The sequence below is a fragment of the Mytilus galloprovincialis genome, chromosome 2 (assembly GCF_965363235.1).
Source record: "Mytilus galloprovincialis chromosome 2, xbMytGall1.hap1.1, whole genome shotgun sequence".
Classification (NCBI taxonomy): domain Eukaryota; kingdom Metazoa; phylum Mollusca; class Bivalvia; order Mytilida; family Mytilidae; genus Mytilus; species Mytilus galloprovincialis.
Genome location: NC_134839.1, coordinates 29791537 through 29809525, shown reverse-complemented (window position 1 = coordinate 29809525; position 17989 = coordinate 29791537). Strand labels below are relative to the sequence as shown.

General features: G+C 34.2%; 1 protein-coding gene across 7 annotated transcripts in view; it reads right to left on the bottom strand.

Annotated features, from left to right (window-relative positions):
• Positions 1–1596: 1596 nt before the first annotated feature.
• LOC143063331 (uncharacterized) overlaps positions 1597–17989 on the bottom strand; it is a 45539-nt gene continuing 29146 nt past the window's right edge. For all 7 annotated transcript variants that reach the window (XM_076235420.1, XM_076235423.1, XM_076235421.1 and 4 more), the window contains 2 exons: positions 4240–4376; positions 1597–2471 (listed from right to left, as the gene is read on the bottom strand). In XM_076235420.1, the coding sequence (XP_076091535.1) occupies positions 2090–2471; positions 4240–4376 (519 nt within the window). In that variant the 3' untranslated portion in view covers positions 1597–2089. The remainder of the gene's footprint in view (positions 2472–4239; positions 4377–17989) is intronic.

Here is a 17989-nt window from a genome sequence, read left to right as displayed (position 1 = left end):
AAAATTACCAATTCAGGGGCAGCAACCCAACAACAGGTTGTCCGATTCATCTGAAAATTTCAGGACAGATAGATCTTGACCTGATAAACACTTTAACTACATGTCAGATTTGCTTTAAATGCTTTGGTTTTTGAGTAATAAGCCAAAAACTGCATTTTACCCCTATGTTCTATTTTTAACCATGGCGGCCATCTTGGTTGGTTGGCCGGGTCACGCCACACATTTTTTAAACTAGATATCCCAAAGATGATTGTGGCCAAGTTTGGATTAATTTGGCCCAGTAGTTTCAGAGGAGAAGATTTTTGTAAAAGATAACTAAGATTTACGAAAAATGGTTAAAAATTGACTATAAAGGTCAATAACTCCTAAAGGGGTCAACTGACCATTTTGGTCATGTTGACTTATTTGTAAATCTTACTTTGCTGAACATTATTGCTGTTTACAGTTTATCTCTATCTATAATAATATTCAAGATAATAGCCAAAAACAGCAAAAATTCCCTAAAATTACCAGTTCAGGGGCAGCAACCCAATAACGGGTTGTCAGATTCATCTGAGAATTTGAGGGCAGATAGATCTTGACCTGATAAACAATTTTACCCCATGTCAGATTTGCTCTAAATGCTTTGGTTTTTGAGTAATAAACCAAAAACTGCATTTTACCCCTATGTTCTATTTTTAGCCATGGCGGCCATCTTGGTTGGTTGGCGGGGTCACGCCACACATTTTTTAAACTAGATACCCCAATGATGATTGTGGCCAAGTTTGGTTTAATTTGGCCCAGTAGTTTCAGAGAAGAAGATTTTTGTAAAAGTTAACGACGACGGACGACGACGGACGACGACGACGACGACGACGGACGCCGGACGCCAAGTGATGAGAAAAGCTCACTTGGCCCTTCGGGCCAGGTGAGCTAAAAAGGAAGTTCTAAGGATTGAGAACAAAGAAGAACTGAAAAGTGAGGAAAAGTATGAACAATTTTAGGAGGGTAAAATATAATCTCCTGTATAACCCTATGTTATAAAGATGTGGGATGAATAGTGGCATAGGAGTAGACTGAAAAATAGAGGTGGCAGTCTTTGATAGCTTGCTATGCGAATTGGTTTTCGCTTGTTATTGTAGGCCTATCAGCGACCTGTAGTACTTTCGAAAGTGACAAACAATCAAAACAAACATTTATTTCCTTTCATCCCTCCTAAATTGGGGGGGCATAGTTTTGCTCCTTGATAACCATGGCCCTACATCCCTGATGAACAAACATAAATAAAATCAAACGATAATAATATACTTTGTAAATTATTAACATGCATTATAATTTAATTTCATCGAAATATTCCAATCCTTAATTTATTTGCGGCATACTAGTATGAAAAACATTCATATAATTTAAATGAAACTTTCAAAGAATGATAGTTTAGATATATTTTTATCTTATTGCATGCTGTTTATGTATAGAAGAAATACATAGGGTTGTTTTGCTGCATGTGGATACTAACAATCTTTTAGTGGCACTATTATTAAAAATGCGAAACGTAGAAAACATGGACTAATGGCAAATTAGTAGATTGGCAAATTGATTTGCAATATACACAATATCCACATGTTAGATTTTTTTAATAATAAATAGCAAGGATGATCCATATCAAAACATTATAAATAAACTAACCGCATGTTTATAAAAATCATGGTACAAGTATACAATTCATGAAACATTATATGAAATAAATAATAAAATAAATTATGCAAAAGATATGTATATATATATATATAATAATGTTATAATACATGTGTGTTTATTTGTAATTATGCCATTTATTGAAGTAATATATGAAAATATATGAAGGATTAATAGATTTCATGAAACAAAGTCTTTCTTATTCTTAAATGACGAATTAAAACCCTATCTATTGTAGATGAATAAAAGTACATTCACATGCTGGACGCTCCTAAAAGACCAATTGAAGCTATCCAAGTTGTAAATATCTCGAACGTGGCACCATGTAACATAGATGGTATATTTCTATACGCTTTTTCGTTGGCTCGTGTCGACTTTAAGTTAATTTTCGTGTTTTTCCATTAAAGATCATGTCTCAATTACAAGTAGGACTTTGATTATAGTCTCTGCAAAATGTCCTTCTTCGACTCAACACAAGGCTATATTTAAGTTCTGGGTAAGTTCCTTCTCGACAAGGATATCTCACTTCCTCTCTTGTTGCGCATCTACTAACAACTTCGTATTTTTCATGTTGCATAAAGACCGACATGTCAATGTGTGAATCAATAGATTGTGTCGCTGGTAACCTAATGTCTAACATCACTTTGTCGTAGGACCACGACAAGAACCGGAAGTCACATTCATAAACTTCTGCTTTTTCTTGACAGGTCGTAGATGTGATCTGTCCCTGGGGACAATATACAACGTTACCATCCTGTGTTACGATAACTTTTGTCTCAAAATCAGGTTCATATTTTCTGCAATGAAAAATATAGGTACAAATACTTAAGGGCATACGATACAGTTACAGGGAAGGTAATGACGTTGCTAACGTAAAATGTAATTTTCGCGACGTCAAACTATGACATATCGGGAAAAGATGCATTTTTCGACTGATTTTTATCATTCAAACTGATTTAATTTGAAAACGAGTGCATGGACCCCTATTTTTTAAAACAGCAATTTGTTTCATTTTGCAAGGAGATTATGTGACCCAAATTTTATTAAACTGTAAATAGCGCAATTTTTTTAATTTTGATAAACATGCAGCAAAAAATGACGTGTTTTCCTCTATTCATGAACATTTGATAAATATAAAGTTATTTCGGAATAAAAATTGCATAATTTTTAATGATACTTATAAAATACAGAAATTACCGATTATTTAACAAAAAACAATTTGTGTTTATCTTTTAAAACAAAAAAGTTATGTCTTTCTTTCGAAAAAGAAAATACAGACACAAATCTGAATTTTGAGCAAATATACAAAATTTCGACCTCATTTTACTCAAAAAGTAGCACATGAAGGTATATTTTTTATTACATATTTGATTTAATCAGGTAAAAAATAGCCTATATGCAAATTTTCAGCAACTTGTAAATACAGGTTCAAAACTGTATCGTATGCCCTTAACAAGAATGTGTCCATAGTACACGGATGCCCCATCTGCACTATTATTTTCTATGTTCAGTGGACCGTGAAAATGGTATAAAAACTCTAATTTGGCATTTAAAATTAGAAAAATCATAGGGAAAATGTGTACTAAGTTTCAAGTTGATTGGATTTCAACTTCATCAAAAACTACCTCGCACGCACGGAAGGACGCAGAGACCAGAAAACATAATGCCCATAAATGGAGCGTAAAACACTCGCATTAAATTTCCATGTATTTGTTACACGAGAAGGTCCTAATATTAAATAAATTCTGTGATTAAGTTGGCTCATCCTCTATCTGCACTTTAAACAAAAATTACATCATTTGAAAACGGTACATCATGTTATGCATCGAAAAATTTCAATATTAAGTATCCCGTTTTTTTTTTTCAATTCAAAAAATAGCTGTTAGGTATTGAAATGTGTAGGCCTGCGCATGATTTTAATTGTTTCCATTAAATGAATCATCTCTTCTCAATTTTCTTACATTTTAAAATTGCAAGAGACGTTTCGTAACTAAATTTTATACACCTTTCCAGCACACCTGATAATTTCGAACCATTTTTAATCCGTTTATCCTTCCAACCATTACTTCCGGTTCTAATTACCTTTCTTTTTTTACTAAAGTACAACGCTTTAATTATTTGTTATTTTATAAAGAGATATAGAGTTATATATAGAAGATGTGGTATGAGTGCCAATTAGACAACTCTCCACCTAAGTCACATCGTGTAAAAGTAAAAACAAAATATAGGTCAAAGTACGGCTTTCAACACGAAACCATGGCTCACACCACACAGCTTCATGGTCTAGTTTTGGTTTAGTTTAATGTTCTATGGACTTCGAGTTTTAATTTCAATCCATAAATCCTTAATAGCGAAGTAATTATCTGGCTATTTTCTGAGATTAACATGAATTTAAAGTATAGATAATAGTTTACTCTTAAGTTTAACTTGCATGGACACGATGAACAACACAAGACTAATTTTCCTCCAGAATATATAACTCTGTCATTACAGTTGTAATTTTTTTAGTGATCTATATTTATATAACCTCGACGAGTAGGTTAATTATATATATGTTGTACTTACTGTCCTAACAATACAATGTCCGGAATCCAGATTTCTGATGATGGGAGACTAACTCTGTTTTGACCTCTATTCCAGGACAATCTAGGATCAATCCAACTCATACACTGCATCGACTCCAATAAGAGCTTTCCAGCTTCCTGAAAATATAAAAATGGATTGATAAAACTCTATTTCAAATGCATCATTTATGGCATGTTAGCATATATATTGTATGGTTTGTCACTTGTTTAGACTTGTTTGTATGATATACTTATTTCTAGTGACTGTATAATGAAATGCATCATGATCCCATATGATATATAACTAGAGGCTCTAAAGAGCCTGTGTCGCTCACCTTGGTCTATGTGACTATTAAACAAAAGAAGCAGATGGATTCATGACAAAATTGTATTTTGGTGATGTTGGTGTGTTTGTACATCTTACTTTACTGAACATCCTTGCTGCTTACAATTATCTCTATCTATAATGAACTTAGCCCAGTAGTTTCAGTGGAAAATGTTAGTAAAAATTTACAAATTTTATAAAAATTGTTGAAAATTGACTATAAAGGACAATAACTACTTAGGGGGTCAATTGACCATTTCGGTCATGTTGACTTATTTGTAAATCTTACTTTGCTGAACATTATTGCTGTTTACAGTTTATCTCTATCTATAATAATATTCAAGACAATAACCAAAAACAGCAAAATTTCCTTAAAATTACCAATTCAGGGGCAGCAACCCAACAACGGGTTGTCCGATTCATCTGAAAATTTCGGGCAGATAGATCTTGACCTGATAAACAATTTAACACCATGTCAGATTTGCTCTAAACGCTTTGGTTTTTGAGTTATAAGCCAAAAACTGCATTTTACCCATATGTTCTATTTTTAGCCATGGCGGCCATCTTGGTTGGATGGCCGGGTCATCGAACACATTTTTTAAACTAGATACCCCACAGATGATTGTAGATAAGTTTGGATTAATTTGGCCCAGTAGTTTCAGAGGAGAAGATTTTTGTAAAAGATTACTAAGATTTACGAAAAATGGTTAAAAATTGACTATAAAGGGCAATAACTCCTAAAGGGGTCAACTGACCATTTCGGTCATGTTGACTTATTTGTAAATCTTACTTTGCTGAACATAATGGCTGTTTACAGTTTATCTCTATCTATAATAATATACAAGATAATAACCAAAAACAGCAAAATTTCCTTAAAATTACTAATTCAGGGGCAGCAACCCAACAACAGGTTGTCAGATTCATCTGAAAATTTCAGGGTAGATAGATCTTCACCTGATAAACAATTTTACCAAATGTCAGATTTGCTCTAAATGCTTTGGTTTTTAAGTTATAAGCAAAAAACTGCATTTTACCCTTATGTTCTATTTTTAGCCGTGGCGGCCATCTTGGTTGGTTGGCCGGGTCACCGGACACATTTTTTAAACTAGATACCCCAAAGATAATTGTGACCAAGTTTGGATAAATTTGGCCCAGTAGTTTCAGAGGAGAAGATTTTTGTAAAAGATTACTAAGATTTACGAAAAATGGTTAAAAATTGACTATCAAGGGCAATAACTCCTATATGGGTCAACTGACCATTTCGGTCATGTTGACTTATTTGTAAATCTTACATTGCTGAACATTATTGCTGTTTACAGTTTATCTCTATCTATAATAATATTCAAGATAATAACCATATAACGGCAAAATTTCCTTAAAATTGCCAATTCAGGGGCAGCAACCCAACAACGGGTTGTCCGATTCGTCTGAAAATTTCAGGGCAGATAGATCTTGACTTAATAAACAATTTAACCCCATGTCATATTTGCTCTAAATGCTTCGGTTTCAGAGTTATAAGCCAAAAACTGCACTTGACCCCTATGTTCTATTTTTAGCCATGGCGGCCATCTTGGTTGGTTGGCCGGGTAACCGAACACATTTTTTAAACTAGATACCCCAATGATTATTGTGACCAAGTTTGGTTAAATTTGGCCAAGTAGTTTCAGAGGAGAAGATTTTTGTAAAAGTTAACGACGACGGACGACGGACGACGCCGGACGACGACGGACGCCGGACGCCAAGTGATGAGAAAAGCTCACTTGGCCCTTCGGGCCAGGTGAACTAAAAATTGTTGAGTTAGATTACTGACAATTAAAAATACATTGTCTCCGGGTGCGGGAATTTCTCGCTACATTGAAGACCTGTTGGTGACCTTCTGCTGTTGTTTTTTATTTGGTCGGGTTGTTGTCTCTTTGACACATTCCCCATTTCCATTCTCAATTTTATTGTGTATAAAAATGATAATGCAACATCTACACACGCTTAAAAAACACGTGTCTCATGTCTATTTCTAGATTAGCCTTCCGTGACAAGGTAACACTACGACTATTGAAGTTATATTTTTATATAGCGGATGTGGTCGAGTGGTCTAGAGCGCTGGACATGAGGCTAAGCGATTGGTGCTGTAGTGTATCAAAGGTGTGAGTTCGAATCCCGCTGAGGGACGAACAAAAAAATTGTCAGTATAAAAGTATTGGGCGTTACATGCACTATCTGTATTCTTAAATATAAGAAACAATTACCTTTTACAGCTTACTATAAAAACATGGGGTTTTTTAATTGTTGTAGGCCGGGCGTGCAATGCCTTATGCTTACTTAGTATACATCATTGGTCTCTCTCTGATGGTGAATTGTCTCATCGGCAATCATACAACATCTTATACTTATATGGATATTTCTAGGGTATAATGAGCGTACAAAGGGACGGACTTTTTAATCTTTTTTAATCATTGTCAAATGGTTTTGAAAATTGTTTTCACAGACTACTTTGGTTCTTTTTACGCAGCAAAGCTATGATAAAAAAAACCCATCAGGGAACAATATCGAAAAGTAAAAGACATATTAAGATTGAGGTAAAAGTTTCAGGCTGTTATAGTTTATTTAATACAGAATCTGTTCAAAATTAGGATCCATGCCTCGTTACATGCTCGTTTGTTACAAGTTTATATAATATTATATCTGATGCATGAATCATAACGTGAATGTTATGGCTCATTTAATAAGTATTAAATCGACTGAAAGACACAAATCTTCCTATCAAATACATATTTCTTTCAAAACCATTTACACAAAACACAAAAACCACCAAGTGGTATGTTCAAGGGTCACACCTTAATTTTCTATATTAATCATACATGTATATAAAAAGCAATGTTTAATCTACTACGTGGGTATTTAATCATTTAAAAAATTTAAATGTCAAAGTTTGTTTAAAGTTTTAAAAAGATTGATCGGAATCTCAACAAAATACTGCAATTATATAAAGATTAAAAATGTGCTTAGGTCAATATAAAAATGAAAAAAATAGAAGTTGCTCAGGCCAATATAAAAATGAAAAAATATATGTGTTTAGGGTTTCCACAAAATCCTTGTTTTATTATGCCCCAAAATTATTTTGCTCTTAAACTGTTATTGTCACTTCGATAGCCTATCGTTTCAAAGGTTTAGCTTGTTTCCAATTGGTTCGTCGAAAAACAACTGAGCAAAAAAGAAAAAATAAATCCCCAAACTAAAGCTATAGTACCTACTACATGTTTCAAAAGAAAGGAAACCATAAACCTATATATTTTTTTGTTTTGCCTTAATGAGAAAATTGTTGATAATTCATGTTTCTGCCTTGACACAGTAATACCAGTATAATTACCAGGTCAACTATTCACAAAATATCTTATAACCTAGATTGGTTGTAAGTCATGAACAATTCAGTATACCTACGATCAGTTTTAAAAGATTTTTTTTTTTGTGAAAAGCAGGTCATGTTAATTGCTCGATTTAAAGGGACAATATTATTTGTATGACTAGGGGTAAAGTAGGAAATTCATCGAACATTCGTTTCTTAATCATATAAAAAAAATCTGTCTGAATACGAGGCCAATTGAGGTACAAAATGTTTGAAGGCTGTGTAAACGATCTATTCACTTTTATTATTAATCTTAAATATCAAATGATATCACCTGTTTGATTACTATTATTTTTAGAGGGTGTGTGTGCTTGTTTTTCTTATTTGTCTAGGCATTGAGTGCCTTAATTATAAAACAAAGATGTGGGAGGATTGCCAATGAGACAACTCTCCACAAGAAACCAAATGACACAGAAAAAACATAAAAACTATTGGTCCTTGCACGGCCTACTATTAGATTAGATTCGCGTTGAAGTATTCGTACTGACCACAGCTGAACACTACTCACTAACTTTTTGGACAATTATAATGGAAATTCCAGATGAATTGAATGCCTTACTAGCAGCCATGAAGTTAACTGGAAAAGAACCTGCCTGGAAGTTCTCCGCAAGTTCTGACCAGGTGTCAGTACAACTGACGTGGATCAAGACAAAGGCTAAGGAACCAGAGGCATCCTCCAGTAAATCCAAGCCGGCCCTGAAAAGCAAGCCACCCTCCACCAGGAGAAGAGACGCAAAGCGCTTTGACCAGTGGAAGGCAACAAAAACAGCCGTGATACCTGCTGAGCAAGTCCAACAAACTACCAACACACAAACAGAGGCAAGAGACAGCGTAGTTGGACATGTACTAACACCAACTAAGTACAAAGGGGAACCAGTTGGGGTTGTAGTCAATAGGGATATTGTCACCAGTCCATACAACCCCAACAAGGCCTGCCACCGCCTGGCCAAGTTCGGATGGATATCTAGAGTAGATTGAATTGACATGGTCATATATAACACCTGTTATGATTGGATAAAGCTTTTCCGCCATTAACACTCGAGGAACCCTGGTTGTGACAGGGTTCCTAGAGATCGACTCGATATCCCGGATGTGATGACGTCAATCCAATCAAATTTGAATGTAAACATATTCAGAGTAGGGGCCTTGTACTTCCGGTAATCTAGAGACCTTACTCTTCAAAATTATTTACCGTTCATATGGAACTCTAGTCAGAACTCTAGTTCCATCCGAACTTGGCCCCTGGTATTTTACACCTCCACCAATGACAGAGGCAAGCGCAGTAGGATCGACTATGAAGATGGGTTTGATATCGACCACCCAGACCTACTGCGCACACCACCGCACACATCGCCCGTCTTCAATGAACAATCCAAAAAGGCAATACAATCAGCCATACAAGCAGCACGTCCTGATACTCCGTACCAGCAAGACCAACGCAGTCGGAGTAAAATGAAGGCAATAAGACCGACAGACTCCAGTCTATAAAATAGGTTGCTACAGTCCGCGATATTCAGACAGGATAGTCGGACTCTAAACACCCATACATCATCATCACGGCCTATCATCTATCATTAACAATGAGCAAAGCCGATACCGCATGGTCAGCTATAATAGGCCCCGAAATGTCAAATGTCAAATGTAAAACAATTCAAACGAGAATTTATATACGATATTACGAAAAACAAATATGTAACATTACAACAAACGATAACCACTGAATTACAGGCTTCTGACTTGGAACAGCCGCATACATAGCGTAGTGGGGTTAAACTAGTTTGAAGGCACCAACCCAGTTTCCCTAACACGTGACAGTGGCGTAACACTAACAGTACAACATAAACATTTGTTTGTGTGAATAAAACATGGGACAGTGGCATAACAGTACAACATAAACATTTTTTGTGTGAATAAAAAAGTGAGAAATATTCTTTTTTTTTATCGACATGGCAAAGATATTCAGGGAATTGCATATTTTTAAATCTTGGTGTTTCTATAACCACTGTAATCGACTCTCTATACTAATTCAAGTGCCAATTGATAAATCATCGGCCACCTAAAGTTGCTTACATCCACGTCATGTGACGGTCTTTGGTGGTTTGTCTCGATGTTTGTCAAACCATATCACATAAACGATGATTTTGATTAGTTATAACTCTCTTTTTTTGTGTCGTGTTTTCGAAAAACAGTTTACAAATATGTCATGAAGGGCTGACCTTATGTACGTCTTAAGCTACTCAAGAGACACTTGGTGGTGAATTAGCTTCTATATACATGTAGTTATATTATTTTATAGCTGTTATAGCTTGTTGTTCGGTGTGAGCTAAGGCTTCGTGGTTTACTTTTTACAAATTTAGACATGGATTGAGAGTTGTATCATTGGCACTCATACCACATCTTCCTATATCTAGTTACTCGATTTTTTAACAACACGATTGATAAGCATAAAAATAAACACTTCAATTATCAATACCAGAAGGGCAAGCTTAATACGTGATAAATGCTTATCCGAATATATTATATAAAATTCTTATATGTCATGAAAAAATTTAGTGCAATAACTTTGCTCTTTCTTTTTGTTTTTTTGGGTTTCATTCATTCAGAAAGGAATTATCTTTTATTCGACGATGTGGTAATTTAATAATTTAATAAGGATTGTTATTATGTAATGTAAATAAGCTCTTTATAATTGTGGTTCGTTTCAAGTGCTTTTCTAAATTGACCTTCACCAGGAACGTTCACACACAAAAAATTGATTGCCACAAATATTAAGTTGTTTAAATTTGTCAGAGGAAGAATTCTATTCATTCAGTACAATTGCCTTTAAAATCTTAAAGATCTATCTAATAGTTAAATATTTTGGAATGAAAATAACAAAATCCGAACAAGGACTTACAAAGGATAAAAAATCGCCTACAGTAATAGATTTGTCAAGGTGGTAAAATACACAACAGAATGTCCCAGTTCACATAGTTCGATTTAGATACTATAGACTTAGTAGTTTATCTAATACAAAATATGCATTCTTTTGAAAGACGGTTTTTTAATTATTAGATTAAATAGATATAACGCCGCCTACTCAAGTCTAATTATCTGGGAAGATATGAGGCTCAAGATATGTAATATGTAGATTTGTTCTCTACGTAGTACACACGTATCGAGTTAACCGTTCTTTATTTCGCTCAGTTTCTATTTATGGTTTCAAGTTCCGGGTGTTGAACGGTTATCCGAGTCTATCACCATTTCATCTCGGGTCACAATAAAGAAAAAAAAAATCATTATTCAGCGACCTCGTTCCCTCAAACAAACGTTGTGCCACATATGATCCACAAAGGTCCAAATTGACAAATCTTCTCAATAAACAAGAGAAGATAGGTAGGTTAGGAAAATATTTAAAAATCATGAAACATCATTGAAAGAAAAGGGACTAAAAGAGGTCACATCTTACGAAAAAAAGTAAAAATAACAAAAATGCCAAACTCCGAAGAAAATGTAAACCGTTATCAAATGGCAAAATCTAAAGCTCAAACACATCAAACGAATGGATAACAACCTTCATATTCCTAACTTGGTACACGCATTTTCGTATGTAGAAAATAGCGAATTGAACCTGCTTTTATAGCTAGCTAAACCTCTTACTTGTATGACGGTCGCATAAAATTTAATTATATTGACAACAATGTGTGAACATAAAAAAAGTGCAAGATCCTTAAAAAGAGCATTGTTAAAAGAATGTGCTTGCTTTTCCCTCATAATCCCAATTACGAGTCGGACTCTGTAACTGCATGGCTCGAGTACATATATATGTCTCTTGATTGTATTAGTATTATAACTACGTCGACTGGAGATGTGGCTTGGTCCATACAATAGTATTATATTTTATAGTATTATACAAATCCTTGGTCCATGGGATATTTTTCACACTGGTCTTTGATTTTGATTGATTGATTGATTGATTGTTGGTTGCTTTACGCCGCATTAGCACAAAAAGGCTATATCGCGGCGAGAGCTAATTCGAATATTTTTACAATTTAAAGCATATTTTTAAAATAAGACAAAAAGTCCTTCAATATACTAAAATTCTCGACTAAAGCAAATTGATTATATACAAATAAAAATCAACAGTAAAATAACGTGATAAAAATTAAAATCGATTTAAATATAATAACATTTTTTAATATTATATAATAAAATTTTGTGTTACTACTAATGCCTTTAGTCTACCGTCAGCAATAATATATAAAAAAAAGTGTATTTAGATACCATTGTATAACTATTAAAAAAAAATATTCTTATTGGATGAAAAACTTCCGTGAAGCTGATGAATACAAACTGCCGTAGGGTACATACGAGTATATCATGATACAATCTTCAAATATTTATGACAAAACTTTTAAAGATTTTAACGAAAAATATAGATTTTTATGAATTATTGCAAAAACAAATTTAAAGAGGGTGTCTATATTAAGACTGTAACTATTTCAATTATGCTGAGGAAATCAAAGACGGCACTAGTCACCAGACTGAATGTACAGAATCATTTTGGAGATTCGCGTCTCGTCACATTTATCGTTATATTGCTTAATTTTTAATCAGTGGTGGATTCTTGAGAGTATAGAGGGTGTATCCCCCATTTAATCGGGGCAAAAAACAAAAAGTATCCATTTTTCCAAAAAAAAAAAATATTTAAAGAAATTACACTATAATAGTCTTCCCAAGAATTTGTTGGATATTCGAAGTTGTTTGGAAATTCATATAGAGTAAAAGTTTTAGAGCAGATTACAAACAAATGTCAGAAACCAGGGGCGTAGCCAGAATTAAACGATGTGCAAGCATATATATATGAATAAAAATTTTGGGACCCTTTTATGCAGAAAATGGTTTGTTTTTCGGGTTTTGGCCATAGGACGGTTAATTGAGAAGCTACATGTACATGGGACTTTTACATAATTCATGAATGCAAAACTATACAAAAATCTTCTGACTGATAGAACATCTAAACAGAATAAAGCATGGTTAATTGAATACATAAACAACACATTTTTGTGTTATAGAATTTACTAAAAAATTGTCAAAAATCTGCCCTTCGGGTCTTAGCAGATACGAACTTCTTTATTACTTTGTCAATATTCACACAAAAATCCCGATGAATATGCAGCAATGCTAGCGATTCTAAACCGTCGTTGTTCGTTGTTAATCGTGCATATGTTTTCAACAGACGTAGTACACTCAAACGATCTCTCTGCGGTAGCACCCGCGAGATGTAATCCAGCGTGTTCGTCATCGAGCGACCTCCCGATTGAATTTGTCAAAATTACATGACAAGTCAGTTTCGTATGTCTCAAACAATGCTGCGATTTGTTCGTTTGTTGTATTTCCTACAACACGAGGAAGCAGATATGCGCAAAGCAGTGATTTTTCTGACTGATATCAGACGCGACTCCAGTACCATAAATCTTCATGTACCTATGTACATGTAGCTTCTCAATTAACCGTCCTATGGTCAAAACCTGAAAAACAAACCGTTTTCCGGTACCACGATTTCCCGAGAAATATAAGAAAAAATGATATCCCCAAAATAAACTGATATATCCCGAGAAAAAGACTTTTCATGGTGTTATGCTACTTTTATAGTGTTATACTACTTTTAACAATATTAAAGAATATTAATTAAAGATATTACTCGTAAATTATCATGTGGTCTATGGACGCAAAATATAATGAGACTTTCCAAGACTATTTTTGCGTGTTTGCTGGGTGATTTGCTTTGGTAGTCACATCGCATCAGCAAATTTAACGATATCGAAGGGTTCTGATAAATCTAATGGCCGATTGGTACATTGCATTCCAAATAGATAACTTGTGACCGTACTCTGTAAAATGTTCTCCGGAACCACAAGACTATAACAAATTATATCTCTTGTAATATATTCAAGTTACTGTCCGTTTTTGCCATCTACAATAAAACTTTAATTTTGAAACCAAATGCCGCTATTTAATGACATTACATCATTTGAATACTCGTATGTGTATCCTTTAAATTTTTATTTTGCAATTTTTTTTTTTTGCATGCCGAATTGATGTGCACGCAACTGCGTGTTGGGGTATAGGGAGCTACGCGCCTGGAAACAACAGTGTAAAGGAGCAACCGAACGAATCAAAGTATGGGAGGAATTAATTTTTAAGTTTTGTTTTTTGAAAAATTGAAGAAAACAAAATTCGTATTTAACTTTGTTTTCTGGTAAGATACCACTATACCCTTTTGAGGTTTTTGTTGATTAGCAATGCTTGGCTTGTCTATCACTTAATACTTAAATAAAATAATATTTGTGTAATAATTTCTTTATTTTGTGTAAACGTACCAAGATTATTACACAATTCAATATTTGTATCTTATTAATCCGGGACTATTAACAGGTCTTTCACAATTCAATCACAACAATCTATTTGTAGTAACAAAAACATACTTAAAACTGTATTACTCAATACTTGTACTTCTATATTGACATTGAATTCGTATGGGTCAGTCCGACTTATAGAGCATTACTTGTGTTGCTGAGTAGGACGTTAAACCCCTATATGGATCCATACTGGGCCAAAGTACATATAGTTGTGGAAAGTGTAGGCGTGATTCCTAAACGACATAACAGTCGGAAAATGAATTGTTATTTTATGTACAGTGTATACATAAGTGCATGCACGATGTTTAAATGAAATATAAAAATATGTACTGCACTTCTAAGAATTATCAAATTAACTATATATATTTATATATTCCAACAGTGTTAATAGATCCTCAAATTTGCATTACCATTACCGAATATGGTTCCCCCCTTAGCAGGATTCGAACCCCTGCTTTGTTTCTACATCATGCCAACACTGCATATGTCCAGCGTCTTAACCCGTTATCTAACTATACCATAAAATGAAACTTTCATCAGTTGAGAATTTTCTTTAAATTCCTAGTCGGATTTTATCTAGGGTTGTAACACAGTACATTCTGTATAGTGGCAAGTAGCTGAGGTACCTTTCAGATCAGATATGCTCTGTCTGCTGTAAAGAAGAGACGAAAGATACCTAAAAGACATTGGTACTCATCAGTCGAAAATGATTTGACAATGATTTGGCTAAAACATATAAAGACAAACAACAGTACACAAACACAAAACTAAAGACTGAACAACTATACCGATAGTTTGAGCGTTTCTGAGAAAGATAAGTACTGGAGAGCATTTCGGACGCCCCTACTTGAGAGGAAGAGCCAATTTCCTCGAATTCAATTTTGGATGTGAAGAGTCTTCTGATTGACTCTAAGTTTTTTTTATCTATTAGCTCATATACATAATTTTGTCATATGGCCATGACGTGATCGACATTTTTTCATGACTTACTCCTAAATAAGGGAAGTAAAACTTTAATTATAAGGAATGACTAACAGATTTTTCTGTATATTCGAAGTAACCTCAAAAATGTTGTGTACACTTTTCAATAACCCACTACGAGGGATATTCAGTGTCTTCACAGTTTTTGATGTTATTTGTTCAAAGACAGAATCATTATGTCGACGTGGACAAACTTCACGTGAAAAATAAATAAGTGTTATTCAATACTGGTAATTCACAAGTCTAGTGTCCTGAATAAACAATAATTTAAGTCCAGTCTGGTAACCAATGTAAACAAGGTAAAATACCATTCTAATTAAGTTCAATTGCCCTTTCTCAATTTAAAATATATTTGTTTACTTATTCAAGAAAACAAGCAGGTAAATATTTTCTTTTTGATGGTATCAAAATAGTTTTTACTTAAGACAGGTGATCACCTTTCCAAATTAACACTGTACATGCTGGCCCGTTTCAGCGCCGAACGAAACGGCGCTTTTTGAAGATCTCCAAATAGTGGCATGTACTTGAATATTTTCAATATATTGAACAAGAGGCTCTCAAGAGCCTGAATCGCTCACCTTGATTTTTTTGCTTAAATCTTCCATCAATGATTATTTTGGGTTTTCAATTTATATAAATGGTTCTTCGATTCTGTCATATCTTCTTCAAAAGCAAAAACAAGAGTGGACACACTGAAATGTCTCGTTTGTCTCGTGTTCATAATATAATTTATGATGAAAGTATAAAAAAAACATTGTATACCCCAAGCATTACATTATTGCTGTTTACAGTTTATCTACATCTATAATAATATTCAAGATAATAACCAAAAACAGCAAAATTTCCTTAAAATTACCAATTCAGGGGCGGCAACCCAACAACGGGTTGTCCGATTCATCTGAAAATTTCAGGGCAGATAGATCTTGACCTGATAAACAATTTTACTCCTGTCAGATTTGCTCTAAATGCTTTGGCTTTTGAGTTATAAGCTAAAAACTGCATTTTACCCCTATGTTCTATTTTTAGCCATGGCGGCCATCTTGGTTGGTTAGCCGGGTCACCGGACACAATTTTAAAACTAGATACCCTAATAATGATTTTGGCCATGTTTGGTTAAATTTGGCCCAGTAGTTTTAGAGGAGAAGATTTTTGTAAAAGATAACTAAGATTTACGGAAAATGGTTAAAAATTGACTATAAAGGGCCGTAACTCCTAAAGGGGTCAACTGACCATTTCCGTCATGTTGACTTACTTGTAAATCTTACTTTGCTGAACATTTTTGCTGTTTACAGTTTATCTCTATCTATAATAAAATTCATGTTAATAACCAAAAACAGCAAAATTTCCTTAAAATAACCAATTCAGAGGCAGCAACCTAACAATCGGTTGTCTGATTCATCTGAAAATTTCAGGGCAGATAGATCTTGACCTCATAAACCATTTAACCTCGTTAGAGTTGCTCTAAATGCGTTGGTTTTTTAGTTATAAGCCAAAAACTGATTTTACCCCTATGTTCTGTTTTAGCCATGGTGGCCATCTTGGTTGGTTGGCCAGGTCACCGGACACAATTTTTAAATTAGATACCCCAATGATGATTGTTGCCAAGTTTGGTTCAATTTGGCCCAGTAGTTTCAGAGGAGAAGATTTTTGTAAAAGATAACTAAGATTTACGGAAAATGGTAAAAAATTGACTATAAAGGGCCATAACTCCTAAAGGGGTCAACTGACCATTTCGGTCATGCTGACTTATTTGTAAATCTTACTTTGCTGAACATTTTTGCTGTTTACAGTTTATCTCTATCTATAATAATAGTCATGATAATAACCAAAAACAGCAAAATTTCCTTAAAATTACCAATTCAGGGGCGGCAACCTAACAACGGGTTGTCCGATTCATCTGAAAATTTCAGGGCAGATAGATCTTGACCTGATAAACAATTTTACTCCGTCAGATTTGCTCTAAATGCTTTGGTTTTTGAGTTATAAGCTAAAAACTGTATTTTACCCCTATGTTCTATTTTTAGCCATGGCGGCCATGTTTTTGATGAAATGGGAATTAAAACACAAACTTCATTCTAGATACCCTAGGAATCAATCAGATGAAGTTTGGTTTGAATTGGTTCAGTAGTTTCAGAGGAGAAGATCTTTGAAATAGTTTACGACGACGACGACGACGGACGGACGACGACGGACGCCAAGTGATGGCAAAAGCTCACATTTCCTTTTGGAAAGGTGAGCTAAAAATGCGTATATTTGTTGTCACATTTATGTAAATGAATATCCTTCCAAAAATGACCACTGGGTCAGCAGTGGTTCGCACCTGGGATTCTAATAATTAAAAGTAGTCACCGCTCTACCAACTAAGCGATAGATGTATTCAATTGCGCTGTTAATGGGTGGAGGTTATAAATCTTGTCCAGTGTTATAACAGTTAATATCAAGCGCCCTAGGCAAATTATAGTACACAAAATTGGCAAGAAGTACATTTTATTGTTCATTTAACGTTCCATTCTATCTGTAAATAATTATAAAAAAAAAACGATTATCCTGGTCAAATGGACTTTTCACAAGGTGACCCTGACCTAGTGTCATTTTCAATAAAAACAATTATCATTTTGAATGAAAGTAACAGTTTTATAAACTG